A 17,492-nucleotide genomic window follows, 5' to 3' on the forward strand; every position below is an offset into this window, starting at 1 on the left:
AGAGAGAGAGAGAGAGAGAGAGAGAGAGAGAGAGAGAGAGAGAGAGAGAGAGAGAGAAAAGAAACACATCTGCCTTTTCCTTTATGTCTTTTGGGATTCCATTCCTACTTAAGAAATTCTCTCCCAGGGCCAGTGAGATAGCTCAGTGGACTAAAGTGCCTGCTTAGGCAAAGTGCAGGAATTGAGGTTCATCCTGCTGCGCCAGCCCCACCCCCAGGGCAGCTGAGCCGGCCAGAGTCTGGGCTTGAGAGAGCACGCCTGTAATCCCAGTGCCGGGGAGGCTCAAAACAGGAAGACACTACAAGTTCGATCTGTGTAGTGAGACCCTGTAGATCCTGTACTAAGTACATGAAAAAGAAAATGCATGCTGAGCCTTGAATTAGTCACGTTAGCTGATCTGCAATAATTACTGATACCCAGTATAATTTTATATCATGGATACACAACTCTTTAAATATTAGCATCAGGTTTTCATCTTAACTTGTTAATATAACAAAATTAGTAACAATAACACTCAAACTTGTAGACACATAGAAGCTACAACTCAGAGATGAAAAATAAATTACTGATATAGCCAACATGTGCAAAACAAAATAGCTATGCTAAATGAAAAGCCAGGTGAAAAGGGTATGAACTGTCCACTTCTATAAATCTCTAGAAAATGCACACTAATCACCACACGATTGCCAGCGAGAAGCTGGAGATAGGTGGAGGCAGCTCGTACCTGGGGCTTGGCGGGCGCCCTGTGCCGCTTGCGTCCTCAGGACCTGCAGTCTGTGTGTGGCGGGTATACCTTTTTAACAACCTGGTTCTGCCCTTACTGGCTCAGAGGCAGAACATGGGAGCAGCTTGAGGAGTGGGAGTCTGTTAGAACAGCCCTTGGAGACCTTAAAGATGGTGTGGCCACCCAACACAGACAATGTGAGAGTGCCGTGGCTGCTGCTTTAGCAGCGGCTGGGCGGGGACACAATGCACACACTACCCAGCCAGCGGCCCAGGCTGCTTTGCTCCATGCAGAAGGAAACTGTGAGCTGGTGAAGAACAGCACTGCTAGCAGTCTTGAGGTCACCAGGTGACATCAGAGCTGCTGGTCTCGGCCAAGGCACTGACTGTTAATGTCCCTCGCCAACATTTGCCAGACACTGGCACTGCCTGCTGCTGGCCTTGGTTGCTGTCAGTCTCTGGAGCTCTTTGGTTCTAACAGCTCTGAGCTACTTGTCATAAGATTCCAAGTAGATCATAGGACCTTTAGAGCCATTATCAACAAATGAATTATCAACAAATGAATCAACAAGATTCATTATCAACCACTGAATCTTGAGCAGGTTGCTAGGACACCACGGTGCATCTCTGACAGGGCCTGCACTGCATACAACGGTCAGTATGGAGCACAGGACCCCTAGACCAACCAAGGCAGGAAGTGCTGCTGAGGCCCTGAGAGGCAGGGCTGAAGCCAAGGGATCTTCTGGAAGGCTTGCCAGGGTTACTACACAACAAAGTGGATGGCCCTTTTCTCCTCCAAAAAGGCAGCAGTGGGGTCTTACCATGTTAACATTTTCTCTTAGTTATTGCAGACTGATCAGGCCAGCAATCTCACAAACAATTGTACAGTGAAGGCTTACATAAGAGTCAAGAAATAGGATAAATTTACAGCTACTTTTGCTTAATTCAATGAGAAAAGAGGTGTACTAACAGTGTTTGGACAGAATATCCTGTCTGCTTCTTGTACTATGGATAACCACTAAGAAGAAAACAATGTACAGTGTATTGATTATCAAAACTGTCCTATTAATCAGCTGTGAAACTGTCTCATTCATATTTCTCAATAAAAATAAATAAATTAAAAATAAGAGCCAAGTGCTATTATTTTAGAGCTCTAGAAGGATCAAAACCCTCTAACAGATCTTGAGATTCTCTGGGGGCTAAGACAAAGAACTTCTCTAGGCAGCCCACATTTATTTGGTTTCCAAACAAAGGAGAGGGATACTGAAGAAAACACAGAATCAGAGGGAAATCTTTTTTTTAAGAAATGTATTTGGTTGTTGCAGTCTCATTATGCAGTTTGGACTCATGGTGATCCTCCTGTTTTCAGCCTCCTCAGCACTGGGATTACAGGCGAATGCCACTATGCCCAGACTCTGGCTGGCTCAGCCCACCCTGGGGGCGGGGCTGGTGCAGCATGTGGTGCCGGGGATCAAACCGAGATCCCTGTACTTGCCTAAGCTTGCCTAAGCAGGCGATTTAGTCTGTTGAGCTATCTCGCCTGACCCCAAGCAGAATCTTGTGAGACAGTTCAGACTTCCCCAGGTAGTGAAGTACACTAATTAGGCGACTATCTTATCTCCAGGTTGACTTTTGTTGTGGGAATGTCTTGCAGTGCAGTCTCTTTTCAGTTAATTGGGGTTGGAGCCCAGCAGTCTCAGCTATGGCCTTAGACGAGGGACCTAGGCCTTGGATAGGCTCACAATAAACACGGAAAGCCAACTGGCTAACATTAAATACTGCTCAGAGCCTCCTCATCGTGGTCTCCTTCAGGGCCTGAAGTGGGGCAGGTGGGTACCATGAGGTCACACTAGAGTGACAGAGGCAGCCTTACAGCTGGGAGGACCCAAAACAAACTTCCCCACCACTGAGGAGTAAGGGAAAGTGGGAGGCAGCTGCTGGCTCAGCTGTATCCCTCCACTTGCACAGGGAAACGGGAATCAGGCGCTTGCCTCAGTTCCAGTGCAGCCACTGCTGCTGCAAGTGTATAATTCAGGGGCTTTGGGTACCGTCATTGAGCTGGGCAACTGTCAAGTTTTAGAATCAATTTTAGAACATTTTCATCACCTTAGAAGGAAATCCTTACCCGTTGGTTATCACCTCATATCCAGGAATCATGAACAATTTCTTTCTGTGTTTATTGCTCTTGACATTTTAATGGAATCATATTACACTCATGTTTTCCTGGTTGGCTACTTTACCTGGCATGTTTTCGAGGTCCATCTGTGTTGTCACAGGTATCTGTGCCTGGTTCCTCTCCACTGCCTTTGACTCATTGCGAGGATCAGGATGTGTGGACTGCCGGGCCGTTTCCGCCTCTCACTGCTGTAGGCAGTGCTGCTACACACGCTGGGGCAGCCACCAGGGGACAATTCTGTGTACTTTGGGAGGAACAACTGAGTCACTGATGTTTAACTTCTGAAGAGCTGCCAGCTTCCAAAGCAGCTGCAACACTCACCGTTACACTAACATCGTGGAGGGCTCTGATTTCTCCACCCATCAGCTTTTGTTATAGTACGGTTGCTTAACATGGACTTCCCAGTGGACACAAAGTGGCAACCCACCGACTTGATGCCATTTCCCAGGTGGCTGACAGGACCACCATCTCACCTTGCTCTGGGGTCTCTTCTGCTCATAAAGGCATCCCCTCTGTGTTTCCCAGAACTGACCAGTCATGGAATAGTTCACAAGGCTCGGGGCTGTGCTCGACGGAACCTTGGCATGGAGACGGTTTACAATCTTGTGCACACGTGACAAAGTGCATCAAACTGTGTACTTTGAATAAATGCAGCTACTTTGTATGACTGGATCCTACCGAAGCTGCAAAAACAACCGCCCCCCACACCCACTCACCAGCTGCAGGCCTGTATCTGGGCAAGGAAACCCTCTTTCCAAGAGGCGTCTCCAAGGCAGCCACTGGGCTCATGACCATAACTGCTGTCCCTCTGCCTACACGTCTTGATAACAGGCTTCTGATTTAGTTGTCTAGCTTAGATTTTTTGTCTAGACATAGACCCACCTCACTCTTCTCCAAGTGACTCAGCTGTGACACACTGGGGGGCCCCCATGGGCCACCTGCATTGACATCTGTGTATCTCATGGAGTACAGGTAGGATGCAGGTCACAAGGAAGCAGGGTGCTATCTGGGATACAGGGTCCGCACCATTCCTACCTGCTAAGCTAGACAGCAAGAGCAAGGCACAGCTGAGGACAGCTGTGTCAGGGGCAGCAGGTGTCCCCTACGCCCTCACTGGCACCTGGCCTGCCGTGGGCTCCCTGTGTGTGGCCGTGCTGGCTCTTCGTCTCACCCAAGGCGTTGGTGGACTCAGTCCCCAGGGCTGGGGCAGGGCCCTGCGCTGCATGTGGGAACCCCGTGGGCTGAGTGCAGCACAGAGGGTCTGGTTCTCTCTTTAGTCTCATCTGTGGTGTTGCAGAATGTGCTGTGGTGTGGCCTAGGGACAGACCTAGCATCCACCCTGAGACCTGACCCTGACCACCAGAGGCCAGCAGACCTGTACCGTCAGCCCACAGGGGCGGGCCAGTTCCTCTGGCCTTCCTGCCCCAAGAGTGGGAGAAAATGGTTCTTAACATCCTCAGAAGTGGGCTCTCCGGCCTGTAGAGCTCCTTCCTCTGAGCACTAACAGGCAGTGATGGGCCTCCCAGAGCTTTTTATACTCGAAACAGAGTATATAAGCTTGCAAACCCATAGGGTCACTGCAGGCTGCTTGCACTCAGTGAGTCTGTGTGGCTTTGACATCACGTAGTCCCAGTGGCAGGAACTTTAAAGATGCCTGAAATAGAAGCAGAAAGAAAGCAAGGGACTGATAAAAGCACAGAGAACAAGGGAACAGGACTTGGCCATTAGCACCCCAAAGCTCAATGCAGGATGTTCAGAAAAAGCCACAAGTCACAAAGCGGATTTGGTAAATGGTCGGTGGCAGACTCAGCCTCACGTCTCCTCCTTGCCATATCAGCAGTTCTGGGTAGGGGGTGGGTGTAGGTAGCAGTGTCCACTGCATGGGATGTGACGCCCCACAGCACACGTGGCCAGCCCAGCAGCAAGAGCAACAGGGGTCTCACTCAGTGAGAGCTGGAGAGGGCTTCACATCACGGAGCACAGGCAGTTTTCCACAATGGATTGCACCCCATCAACCCTGCTTAATGAACTGCGCTGCTGCTCTTTCCCACCACGCTGGCTGCCTCTGCACCGTCTCTTCAGCTGCCGGGGCCAGCTTCCTTCTGTGGGAGGCACACAGCCAGGGAGCCAGGCCATCCCGGGGCTGGCGCCTGGCATCCCCTCCTTCCATGTGGTCCACACACCATGACTGCGCGGTCTGGGGACATCTCAAAATGGTTAGAGAAATGGTTCTCTACAAAGGGGGATCTGGTATTCATGACACAAAATGAGGTTTGAATATTTATGGTAAGCATGCTGTGTCTTGCTAAGACCTACAAATATCTTTAACCACAATTCTCTTGTTCCAGCTTTAAAATATTAGCTGTCACTTCTTTCACAGGCATGGTGAGAAAGGCTTTCTCAACTCTTTTCCCTTAAACGCCATTGCCACCTCATTTGCAACCTTCTGTAGCCACCTAATCTTGCCAATTGTGAGGGTGACGTGGCCACAAAGCAGTGTGACTGACGTACCTGACAGCTCTGCTGTGACAGGGCAGCCACCAGGCAGGCGGCTTTTGTGAGATGCGTCCCCTTCCCAGCATAGGCAAGGAGCACTATGCCGGACGCCAGGCCACATGCTGCTGGAAGCCTGGCTCTCCACAGTAGGGAGCACCACACGCAAGCTGTGCGGATGCTGCACCAGCAGCAGGTGCAGCCCTGTATACCTGAGCCCTGTGACCCCACCCAGAGCTGCCGAGCTTGGGTGCAGCTCTGCTTCGTCCACCATCAGACATACTGGGGTGGCCCAGGCGTGGCCCCAGCCCTGGTGCTCAGCTGGTCACGTCTCTGACCTCTGCTCTTTTCCTCCACTCAGGCACTTGTGACAGAGATACCTCGGAGGACAGCAACAAGGACCCTCTGTCCCAAAGACACCTGGCCATGTGGGCACACCTCTCAGCACTTTCAGACACCCAGCCCCATGGTTCCCATCGCAAGAGGACGCGCAGCCAGGTGTGGCAGTGCACACCTTTAGTCCCAGCTTTGGGAGGCTGAGGTAGGATATTGCGAGCCCAGCCAGGGCAACTTAGTGACCCCAGTGCCTAAAGGCCACCACACCGGCACTCAGCACACAGAGCCATGGCCCCAGGGAGACCGGCAGCACTTGCAGCCCAGTGGAGCCACCATGAGACCCCTGGGGAGCAAACTTACAAGAAACTGGACTCCCCCAGGGTTCCCCAAAGCCTCCAAGAAAGGACAGCAATATCAGGCAGCACCTGCCTGCCCAACGGCAGGGGCCCCTCAGTGATGGGCACCTTGGTCAGTGACACGCCCTTGGGCTTCCCGTCAGCAGGAAATAATGTGTCTTTCAAATTTCTGGGAACACCTGCATGTGTCTTCCTTCTGAAAACATTACTGAGCTGGCCACTGGGGCTGTGCCTGTCATCCTAGCTCCTCAGAAGGCTGAGGTAGGAGGGTCATGAGCACCAGCCTAGCTGGGGCAGCACACTCAGAGAGACCCCATCTCCAAGTTCATTGAAAGGAGGAGGGAAGGAGCTAGGTGGCAGAGCCGAGAACGTGAGGTCTGGCGTCAGCGCCCTGTACTGTAAAAACAAAACCTAGACAGACTGACAGAGCAGAACATTCCCTGAAGTTACACCCAGGTCAGGAACCAGGAGTGCTCAGGGAGCACAGCCTCCCTCGGGTTGCCTGGAGCGGCTGTGAGGCCTATTCCTTGAGGGGTGCTAGTACAGCCCCTTGGTGCCAGGGAGACTCACTCACTCACTCTAAAGCTCTGGAGGGGCTGGTGAGATGGCTCAGTGGTCTAAAGCACCTACTTACAACAGGACCGCGGTTCAATCCCCCAGCACCACATGCCAGCCAGCCCCGCCCCCTGGTGGGCTGAGCTGGCCACACACACACACACACACAAAATCACACACAAAATAAATAAATAAAATTTTAAAAAAATAAAATAAAATAAAGCTCTGGAGCCCACAGGGGTCACTACCCTATGCTGGGCGCACCTTGTTCCAGGCGACAATGCCCGCTGGGAGTAGAAGCAAGGAGTGCTGGCCCACAGCACAGACTACGACCTACTTGACCAGCTCTTGGCCCAAGACCAAGGAAGTGGGGGGTCGGGGTGTGTGTGTGGTCTTCCTGTCCCCTGAGTCATGCTGCCAGCCTCTGTCACCTGAGTGGCGACCCTGCCCTGGAGGAGAGCACCTTTGACAGCGACCAACTTCCCCTCTGGCCGAGAAGTGTAGTCAGAAAGGACAGAGGGAACCTCAGGGTAGAAAGCTGATGGGGTTGGGTGACTGAGACTCACGAGTCAGGTGAGTGAGAGGTCCACCCCACATGACGGTATCCGTGAAGACATGGGCGGTGGAGATCACATTTATTTCTAGACACACATTAAAATAAATGTCATATTTAATCAGAATATAATAATGCAAAAATAGAACTCTCCTCCACTGTGAAAAGTAATACAATACTATGGGGGGTATACATGATAAGATATCTCAGGTCTTCAGGATTAGCTTCTGAAAACAAAACTTTACAGTTATACAGTCGAATTATGATACAAGGTATACAAAATCGCATAATTACAGTGTAGAAAAATGACATTTACAAAATATAACTTAGATCAGTCACACAAAATGTACTGTTAATTTCTCTCCAGGGCCTCCCCGCTCAGGTGAACAGCAGTGCTCCGGCCTTCATCGGTCTGGATCAGCAGCATGGCCTGGAAGCTGCCCACAGCCTCGGGGCGGAAGTGCACGGGGACGTGGATGTAATGCCGTGCCCTGTGGGGAGCAGCGGAAGGGAGCACAGAGGACAGAGCACCTGGCACCTGCCAGGGAGGGCCCACAGGGCCCAGCCCAGAAGACAGGGCCACCGCGTGCCGGCGCTGCTGGTGCGTGGCACAGTGCCTGCTGGCACACAGGGGCCCAAGCGTGGCCCAGTGCCGCCCAACAATAAGACAAGGCTGGGCGGGGCGTACAGGTGTCTGGCACCTTCACTCCTGCCAACGCACAGACTGCATCCCGCTCTGCGCTCTCTGCTGCCTGCAGGCGGCTGGGAGCACTCAGCCCTCCCCCTGCAGACTACCGTGTGCCCAGGAACTCACCTCAAAGAGTATCTGGAGTGCCTGATGAAGAATGGCTCTCTGGGTGGCAAAAACTTCAGCTGAAATTTAGCAAGAAACACTCTGACGTTACACAGTGTGAGGTCACTACATGGAACCCATGTCCGCACGGCTGGGATTAAAGGCTCACTTTGCAAACTTGGGTACAGCCACAAAATTAGGTAGGACCACAAATGCTCAGGTAACGAAATCACATTCGGCGGAGTTTTAACCCAAGTTCATTCCAGTTCTGACTACAGTAAATGTTACCCAGAAACAATGCTTGTACCAGAGACAGAGCAGAATAGAAGAAAATTAAAAAATGAAAACAAGACTTTAGACTTTAAAATAAAATGAACTCCTAATACACTTTAAATATATTATCAGGGCATTTGAAAAAGCTAACTTGATAGTACAACTTAAATACAGTCTCATTAGCAGACACACGCAGGCGAAAGCACCGCCTTCTCACCGAGTGTGTGACGAAGGAGTTGTTCCGCACGCTGACCTTCAGCACCCGCGACTCCCCGACCCGGGTAGGCAGGAAGGTGTAAGTGTCCTTCGGGGCATACACACCACGCGGGCTCTCATCAGGAGGTCTGCTTGGGAGAGCAGGAGAGGCCGGTGAGAGCCACAGAAAGGGACTGCTGGTGGGGCCATGTCATCTGCACTGTGACCACGGGGGACAGAACACCACGTGGGAGATGCTCGGTGTCCTCTCTGGCCCATGTGCCAGGCCCCCCCCCGCAGCACGGCCACTGGTGCACGCCGTCTCTGGAGTCTCCATGAGGCCTGTGCCCTGAGTCAGTCCTGGCTGCTGCAGGCAGCTCCAGCCTCTCAGGCTCATCTTTATCCCCTTCCCAAGGCTTGGCTGGACCGTCCACCCATGAAACTCATATGCAGTGTGTCTGCGGCCCTTGGGGGGCAGTGTTCAGAGCACCTTAGTTTCTACCACCCTAAAATTCTAAGACATTTAAATGTCAAGAGAAAAATGTTCAGGTAATGAAATACTAAATAAAAACAAATGGTCCGTACTCCAGAAAATAAACAAGCCCTGGAAAATGCTACGACAGAAGGCAAACAGCGCGCGAGCACACAGGAGGCACAATCAGCGCAGAGCACACCCGGACGGGCCCAACGTGCGTGTTGGGGTCGCAGGAGCACCCTGTCCTGGCCAGTGACACCACGCACCTGGGTGGGAGGGCAGAGGGCTCCGAGGTGGCACGTCTGCGAGGCGTGCTGGCAGTGTCCACCTTCACCAGGCCATCCGTGCAGGCGTAGGCAGCCTCGGGCTGGTCCCCTGCCCTGACGCTCTGTGGAGATCGAGGGAGGTGAGGTTTAAGCATTCTAGGCCACGCAGGTCATTTATCTACTGCAATTCTACTATGTGCTTTTTAAAAAGATGCGTTTTATTTTTTTACTTATTATATTTTTGGTAGAACCGAGATTTGAACTCAGACTCTTGTGCACTGAGCCATCTCCCCAGCCCCAAAGATGACTCTGAAATCCCCTCAATTTCCAGGGCTGCTCACAACCCTCTGGTCTCATACTTGCACACGTGTTCTGCGTACCTACATGGAGCTCAACCGTGCTGAATGATAGGCCAGAAAATGAAGATTAGGGGGCCACAGAATCAGTGAAGCTAAAATGGTGTCGCAATATTCCGCATATTCAGGCACTTTTCTTATCAGAGCCACTTAAGAGTTTTAATACGCATAACAATTTGCTTTAATCCAGCACAACACTCACCTGTCCAGAGAGCTGGAATCTCAACGTGTGCTTCAAGTGAGGTTCCTTAGCAGGGTGGCACTCGACATCCCAAAACTGGGCATAATCCCCTCCATCTCTAGGCAGGAACGTGATGGAGACCTGCAGACACAGCCGGAGTGGCCTTCAGCACAGACCCCAACACGACACCAAGGGCCTGCCTCCCCACCTGGAGGCCGCACGCAGACTGCAAGGAGATGCTTCTGTGCTGGCTAGTTGGCCCACTAGGCGAAAAGTGAGCGTGAACAATTTTTAGGAGACTTAGTGCTACACCAGATCCCAGACATGGAGCTACTGTTTAAGGTTTACAGAGCACATCCTCAGAATGCACAACAAGCATTCTTTGGAGGAAATACACCTGCTGAGTAGCAGAGGTGCCAGGCACAGGGCCCTGTGAAAAGGGTTCAGGCCACAAAAACCCTCTGTCCCAGTCAGGCCAGTGCTAGTGACGCCCACTACAGTGTCCACTGTGATGTTGCACACCATGGGTGCACACCCACCCAAGTGTGCACAAGCTCTATCAGTCACCAGCCTTAGCTTTACCAGTGGGGGATACTGGGCAGAGGGGTGAGTTATGAACGTGAGTGCCAATGGACCTGTGTAAGGGGTTCATTTCTGCCCACGCAGAACCTACAAACAATAACCACAGCAAGCTTAAGAGGCCAGGCCCAGGAAGACCGGAAGAGACCGCCTACACACCAACCCTAAGCTGCTCGCCTACCCTGCTCATCTTCCCTATGGCCTGTCTCCACCCTCGAACGCCCCAGGCGTCTCCAGGTCCTTCCTGGCTGTGGAACCCTGCCTGGGTCCTCCTGTAGCTGCCCCAGAGGACTAGGACTCTCCCCCAAAGGCCACTCCACAGGCATAGCATGTGGGTCTTTGCCTGTCACAAGCTGCAGCCATGAGCACAAATCAGCCTGAGGCGCTGCTGGTCCCAAGGCCCAAGGCCAGGAGGAGCTGCCTGCTCCCACCTCGGCTCAGCCCCAGCCTGAGCACCCATGCCTCAGACGTGCCTATGACCCCAGCCTGAGCACCCATGCCTCACAGACGTGCCTATCTTGCATGTCACACACCCACAGGGCCATAGTGTGTGGTCTTGCACACCTGGCTTCTTCCACACTGCATGACCTTTTCTTTTTTTTTTTTTTTTTTTTTAATGTATTTAGTACAGGGCCTCACTACATAGATCGGACTTGTATTGATTCTCCTATTTTCACCCTCCCAAGTGCTGGGATTACAGGTGTATGCCACAATGCCCCCCAGTCTCAACTGCCATCTCAGAATGCCCCAGGGGTGGGGCTGGCATGGCATGCTGGGGATCAAACCCCAGCCACTGCACTCTGCCTAAGCAGGCGCTTTAGTCCACTGAGCTATTTGGCCAGCCCACTACGAAAAATGCTCCTAGGAGTATCTGTGCCTGAAGTTTTAAAAAATGACTTATTTATTTGGTACAGGGTCTTGATACACAGCTTAAACTCACAGTGATCTTACTGTCTTAGCCTCCCCAAGGCTGGAATTATAGGCTTACACCATACCTAGTTTTGGTGGCTGGCATGGTGTGCCTGAGGTTCCAGGGACTGCACGGTACATGGTACTGGGAACCGAACTCAGGTCTTTGTGCTTGCCAGGCAGGTGTTTAGACCACCAAGCTATCTCCCCAGCCTCTGTGCCTGAGTTTTTGTTGGAATACTTGTTTCAACGTTTTCAAAGTGTACATGTAGACACAGAGTTGCTGGGTCGAGAAGCAGTCCTGCCTGCAGCTTCCAGAGGAGCTGCGTGCTGCCACCCAGTGTCTGACCACGCAGCGGACCACACTACACACTAGACTCCGTGTTTTCTGCCACCCAGTGTCTGACCACGCAGCGGCCACACGACACACTAGACTCCGTGTTCTCTGCCACCCAGTGTCTGACCACGCAACGGCGACACGACACAGTAGACTCCGATTTCTCTGCCACCCAATGTCTGACCACGCAGTGGGCCACACGACACACTAGACTCCGTGTTCTCTGCCACCCAGTGTCTGATCACACAGTGGGCCACATGACACACTAGACTCCATGTCCTCTGCCACCTAGTGTCTGACCATGCAGCGGGCCACATGACACACTAGACTCCATATTCTCTACATCCTCAATGATACTGTGTTCTCTTTAACCACAGCCAGCATAGCAGGTACAAAATGAGACCCCACCTCTGGACTTGATTCCATTTTGCTACGGTTTAGTGCCTCCGAGCACCTTAAGTTCATTGGCCACTTAGTATCTTGTTTGGATAAATGGCTACTTATGTCTTTTGTGGCAGGCATTACTAGGGATGGAACACAGGGTCTTGTGCATGTTAGACAAACACTCTACCACTGAGCCCTCCCCTTTCATTTAAATTCTGAAATAGGCTCTAAGGTGCCCAGGCTACCTGGAACTTGAGATCTTAGCCTCCTAAGCAGCTGAGATTACAGCTCTGCACGATCATCCGAAGTTGCTCATATTAAAGCAAGATTAACCAGATGTAGTGATGCACACCTATAATTTCAGCATTCAAGAAGCTGAGGCAAAAGGACTGTCATGAGTTTGAGGCCAGTCTGGGACAGTGAGTTCACAGCCAGTCTGAATTAGAGCAAGATCTATTTAAAAACAAAAAACAAAACAAAACAAAAAAACCCACCTGGATCATTTGTTTACTGATTGTAAATGTTCATTACAGGGCTGGTCAGATAGCTCAGTGGACTTAAGTGCCTGCTTAAGCAGATGCACAGGCCAGAGGTTCGATCCCTGGCCTGCCCTAAACCAGCCCTGTCCCCAGGGTGCACTGAGATGGGATTGAGACGGCATGGTGGTGTATGCCTGTAATCCCAGAATTTGAGAGACTGAAAAACAGGAAGGATCAATCTTTGTAGTGAGACCCTGTAGATCCTATACTAAATACATAAAGTTCATCACAAAAAAGTTCATTATGTATTCTAGAAGTCATCTGTCAAATATATAACTTGCAAATATTCCTCCTGCTTTATGGGTACTCTTTTTACTTTAATGGTGTGCTTTCTTTTGTAGTTTGTATTTTAATTTTTTTTTTTTTTTAATTTTATGTATTTGGTACAGGGTCTCATTACACAGCTTGGACTCACAGTGATCCTGTTTCAGCCTCTCTAGCACTAGGATTACAGGTGTGCACCACGCCTGGTCTTGGTGGCCTGCTTGGCATGCCCAAGACAGGGCTGGCACAGCATGTGGTACCAGAGATCAAACCTGGGTCCTTGTGCTTGCCAGGCAGGCACTATCTCCAAGGCCCCATGTAGTTTGTGCTTTATTGAACTAGTGTCATATCTAAGAAATTAATGCATAACTTATTGTTCTAGAAATTTTATGCTCCTACACTTAGTCTATTTTGAGTCAATTTTTTATATGGTGCTAGCTAAGAACCCAATCTAGCTAGTTCTTTTACCTCTGGATACTGGGTTGTCCCAGTACCATTTACTGAAAAGCATTTTCTCCACTGAATTATCTCAGCATCCTTATTGAGAATATCAAGGGCTGGGGTGCAGCTCAGTGGTAGAGTGCTTGCCCAGCATGCACAAGGCCTTGAGTTCCATCCTCAGTACAAAAACAAAAACAAACAAACAAAAATCAGAGTATCACACGACAACTGGTCTGAGGGTTTATCGTGGGACTCTCAATTGTCCTTCACACATATACGGAGTTCTGTGTGTCCACTCTACTCAATCCACCCTGGTCTGTTTCCCAACACTGGTGATTGTGCCCCAGGAGTGCTCCATCACTCCCCTACACCTTAACTGTTTTACTTTGATAGGGTCTCTAAGAAGTGGCTCACGTTAGTCTCAGCCTTACAGTCCTCCAGCCTCAACTATGGCCCTGCAGTGGAAGTCTTTCAATTCTGTTGTCCTTCAAGGTTGGGAAAGACAACAGAATTTTGGTTTGGTTTCTTTTGGGTTCCTTACATGGTTCTAAACTTCAAAAGCAAGTAAAAAAAAAAAAAACAAAAAAACCATTTGCTTGGAAGTCCACCTGGGTTGGACTGGAATTACAGGGAACCTGTGCCACCTTGCCAAGGATGTTCTCTTCCCACCCACCCATGTGGGCTGGCTGCAAGGCCTCCCCCATGCCAAGCTTTCCTTGAGCAACGTGCCTGCTCCTGTGCTGCTTGGCTTCTGCTGTGGCTGGGGAAACCAAGGAAGTGACACTTGTACAACTGTGTCTCTCTACAGCAGTGAGGAACTTCGGGGGTTTGGCACAGACCAGGGAAGTAGTTTGTGGTCACTCCCAAGGCTGTTCCAGGACTCTTGGTGATCAGTTAGGAGTTCACAGTTCTACTCTAGGACTCAACAGAAGTCCGAAAGTCTACATAAATGGGCCAGTATCACTGACATGCAATAGTTTCTACGACTGCCTACAGGCAGAGCAGAAAGTGAGTTCATGCATGAGGTCAAGTGGACGCCAAGGGCCAACAGCAGAACGAATGAGGGCTGGAGGTGTGCAGCAGCCGGAGGCTCCGTCACCTGCGCAGTTCTCTGGCACTGCTGCCACAGACACTGGGGTTTTGGGGGCACTGCTAGTTTTTTGGTCATGGTTAGCAGGAAGAATCGTCGGCTAGCCTGGCAAAGCGGGCTGTGGCTCTGGGAGCTATAGCTGTGTGCTGACAAACTCCTCCCAGCAGGAGCTCCCTCCACCACCGCAGAGTGCACAGTGCTGCTCGCACCTACCAGGCCACTCCTCTGTGGGCAGAATGGCTCTGAGACCAGGGCTAGCCCACTGAGGACCCTCGTGATGGTGGCTGGCGCTCACCTTTTGGGTTCTGTGGCTTCCCAGCGTACCAGAAATAGGAGCACACCTGAACGCCGTGTAGGTAGCTCGAAAGACGTCTCCGCTTTCATCGACTCCCTGCAAAGCAGTCACTCACCCAGTCACACAGATATAAGGCTAGTAGCCCCATCCCAGGGGTACTACCCATTCTGGGGTGTCCCACACCCTGCATGGCTGTCACCCTTCCAAACAAGTGCTCCACGTCAGGCTCTTGTCTTGTCCTTGAGCGCTCAAGGCCCGGCCTTTTGACTTCACATCCTGGGAGGCAATGACCAACTTTTTTCTAGTCAGTCCCAGGACTGTGTTCTGTGTACATTCTGTTAGTATTGTGGCTCGGCTCAAGGCTCTTAGTTAATGACCACACAAAACACATGGCAGAGAGGGCCTGGTGTTCTAAATACCATGGTGTTGAGGTGTTAATTTGGGGTACAGGGCTCCCCTCCTCTCTAGTGTCCTCAGAGCACAGAGCCAGCCATGTACACACAGTGCTGAGTAACACAGCCTCTCTTAACCTTCAAAATAGCAATTTCATATAAAAACTAGGAGTAGAAGGCACAATTAGACAGAGCAAGCTTGATTTTCACATAAGCCCTCCCATCTGACTCTCAGAACTAACTGACAAGGAGTGGGCCCCAGACACCCCACAGGGAGGCTCAAGAGAGGTTCAGGTCGAAAGGACAGCTGGCTCCCAAGGGTACCTTGGACACATGCAGTGGCAGGACTGACCTTGACATACGGTGGTGCAAAGGACGACAGGTGCCACCTCACAGCCATGGGTCCATGATTCTCCAGCTCCAGACAACTCTCTGAAAGGAGCATATGGATGGCTCCCTGGGACAGTCCTCTGTGATAGCCCAAGAAGCCCTAGGAGGCCCTACTGAGGCTTTACTCTAATTGAAGTGGGTTCTGCCACAGATATGTCGCACCCAAGAACCTCCCACCCAGGGCCATGTGGATACCACAGGACAGGAGGTGAGCTCGCCTGCACACATGTAAGGGTCCAAGCTGGATGCCAGGATGCAGGAGGTCAAAGGGAAATCCAAGAGCAGCAGGGCAGCAAACTTGGGCATGGAGGGCACACGGTTGGGGGGAAAGGGGACAAAGGATGGGACAGAGAGGAGCAGAAGAGGTGGGGGAGGGGAGAATTAAGGGAGGTGTCCACAGTGGAGAGGTCAGGGTCCCCCTGACCTCACAGCAGGAAGGGGTCAGAAGGCAGAGTGGTCACTGGTGCCGGAGGGCCAGAGGGCAGGCACAGAAGAGTCTAAGGGACCTGGCATGACAGCCAGAAGCACTGGGCTGGGAGTGAGGAGCAAGACTCAGGAGGAGCCCAAAGAAGGAAACCATCGCCGAGAGAGCACTGGCACAGGGCAGGAGCACACGCGACAGAGTGCCTGTGCTGAAAGCCCCAGTCCCGGCCCTAACCTCCACCACACCACTGTGCTGAGTGACAGTCACAATGGCCATGCTATGGGAGGACACGTGAGCAGTCATGAAGCCTCCACCACTCTCCTTTCTGCTCTCCCTCATTTCCTGACTCCCAACATCCTAAATCTGGTCAGGGCAGTGAGTGCCAAACAGTGACTCAGCATCAAAGTTTTAGGTTTGGAGATTTAGCTCCCAAGAGCTGGGCATGGTGGCACATGCCTATGATCCCAGAACTCAGGAGGCTGAGGCAAGAGGACTGACACAAGTGAGGCTAGCCTGGAGTGCATACTGAGTTCAAGGCCAGCCTGGACTACATAGCGAGACCCTGTCTCAAAAACTTGACAAGATTAAGCTACCAAATCCAGCCCTTCTTTAAAATCACTTGCCAGTGATGCCTGGATTTGCTGCTGATGTGGGGGTTCATCATCATCCCCACCGTGGGCTGGGGGTGGACAGTTTCCTTAGCACAGGGGAGGCCCTGGGTGTGTCCTAAACAGATAAACTAAAGACAACCACATGTGCACCTGGGCCCTGCGGCACGCACACTACCTGAAGTCTCTCCGGGGGCTGTAGCAGGAAAGGTCACAGTCTTGGTCCGTATCTGCACTTGTGTGGAAGGGGGCTTCGAGGCCAGCTTTGTCAAATGACTCACAGGAGGCCCAAATGCCGGCACAAGAGTTCCAAGTGTGCGGGAGGCCAAGCGAGATAAAAGTTCCTCCTGAGTCAAATCTTCTCGAATTTGAACTTTCACAATTTTCTGGAAAAAGCCAAGTTAAGGGGATAAGCACAAAAAGGGTGACTACCTCGAAATACTCCCTGTATTTTCAAAGGACACGACAGATGACAAACACTGAATTCGGAAGGGCTTCAGAGTCTGTGCGGGTCTCCAAGACTGTCTGTCTTGGCCTGTCTCCTCCTCTTACGACCTCCACTTTTCACAAGGGGCTACAGCTCAGCCGCAGCTCCTGGGTCCTCGCACCACACCATGCCCCAAGTGCATGGCCAAGCACACTGACCAGGTCCCACGGGCTGGTGAGCAGTCACAGACCTCAGACCTGAGGCTGAGCACAAGAGGAGCAGGTGCAGAAGGCCGCAAATACCTTCTTTCCGTCGTCGCAGTGCACGTAGACTGACCCGCTCCACGGCAACATCAACCTCTTCGTGGATAAGGAGGGATTAGGGCTCACAAGAATTTGTTGTTTGCTCCTTAAGAAAATAATAAAAACCATGACTATCCTACACTTTCCGAGTAGAAGGACAAGAAAGAGTTGCACACACTGTTCCACCACTGACTGCCCACTTGTGCTGCTGGGAAAGGGTAGAGGACCAGGTTGGTGCACACCTGGCCTCCGTCCCCCAAGCCCTGGGCCAACAGAGGTGAAGGCAGGAACCCACAAGCCCCAGGGCAGAGCAAGTCAGGAAAGGAAAACTAGGCATGTGTAAAAACAGTCCAAAGCAATTAAAAAAAAATCTGCCTGAA

General features: G+C 51.4%; 1 protein-coding gene and 1 pseudogene across 1 annotated transcript in view; both read right to left on the minus strand.

Moving 5' to 3' along the window:
• Window positions 1-7,236, minus strand: part of LOC101577703 — a 45,828-nt pseudogene extending 38,592 nt beyond the window's left edge.
• A 55-nt stretch (window positions 7,237-7,291) lies between these two features.
• Window positions 7,292-17,492, minus strand: part of Cep192 (centrosomal protein 192) — a 78,281-nt gene continuing 68,080 nt past the window's right edge. The window contains exons 39-47 of the mRNA XM_023707485.1: window positions 17,113-17,218; window positions 16,562-16,769; window positions 15,314-15,393; window positions 14,570-14,665; window positions 9,753-9,872; window positions 9,195-9,316; window positions 8,476-8,602; window positions 8,007-8,065; window positions 7,292-7,683 (exon numbers count right to left, since the gene is read on the minus strand). Coding sequence (XP_023563253.1) covers window positions 7,545-7,683; window positions 8,007-8,065; window positions 8,476-8,602; window positions 9,195-9,316; window positions 9,753-9,872; window positions 14,570-14,665; window positions 15,314-15,393; window positions 16,562-16,769; window positions 17,113-17,218 — 1,057 coding nt within the window. The 3' untranslated portion in view covers window positions 7,292-7,544. The remainder of the gene's footprint in view (window positions 7,684-8,006; window positions 8,066-8,475; window positions 8,603-9,194; window positions 9,317-9,752; window positions 9,873-14,569; window positions 14,666-15,313; window positions 15,394-16,561; window positions 16,770-17,112; window positions 17,219-17,492) is intronic.

Source organism: Octodon degus, unplaced genomic scaffold, assembly GCF_000260255.1.
Source record: "Octodon degus isolate 3935 unplaced genomic scaffold, OctDeg1.0 scaffold00295, whole genome shotgun sequence".
Classification (NCBI taxonomy): Eukaryota; Metazoa; Chordata; class Mammalia; order Rodentia; family Octodontidae; genus Octodon; species Octodon degus.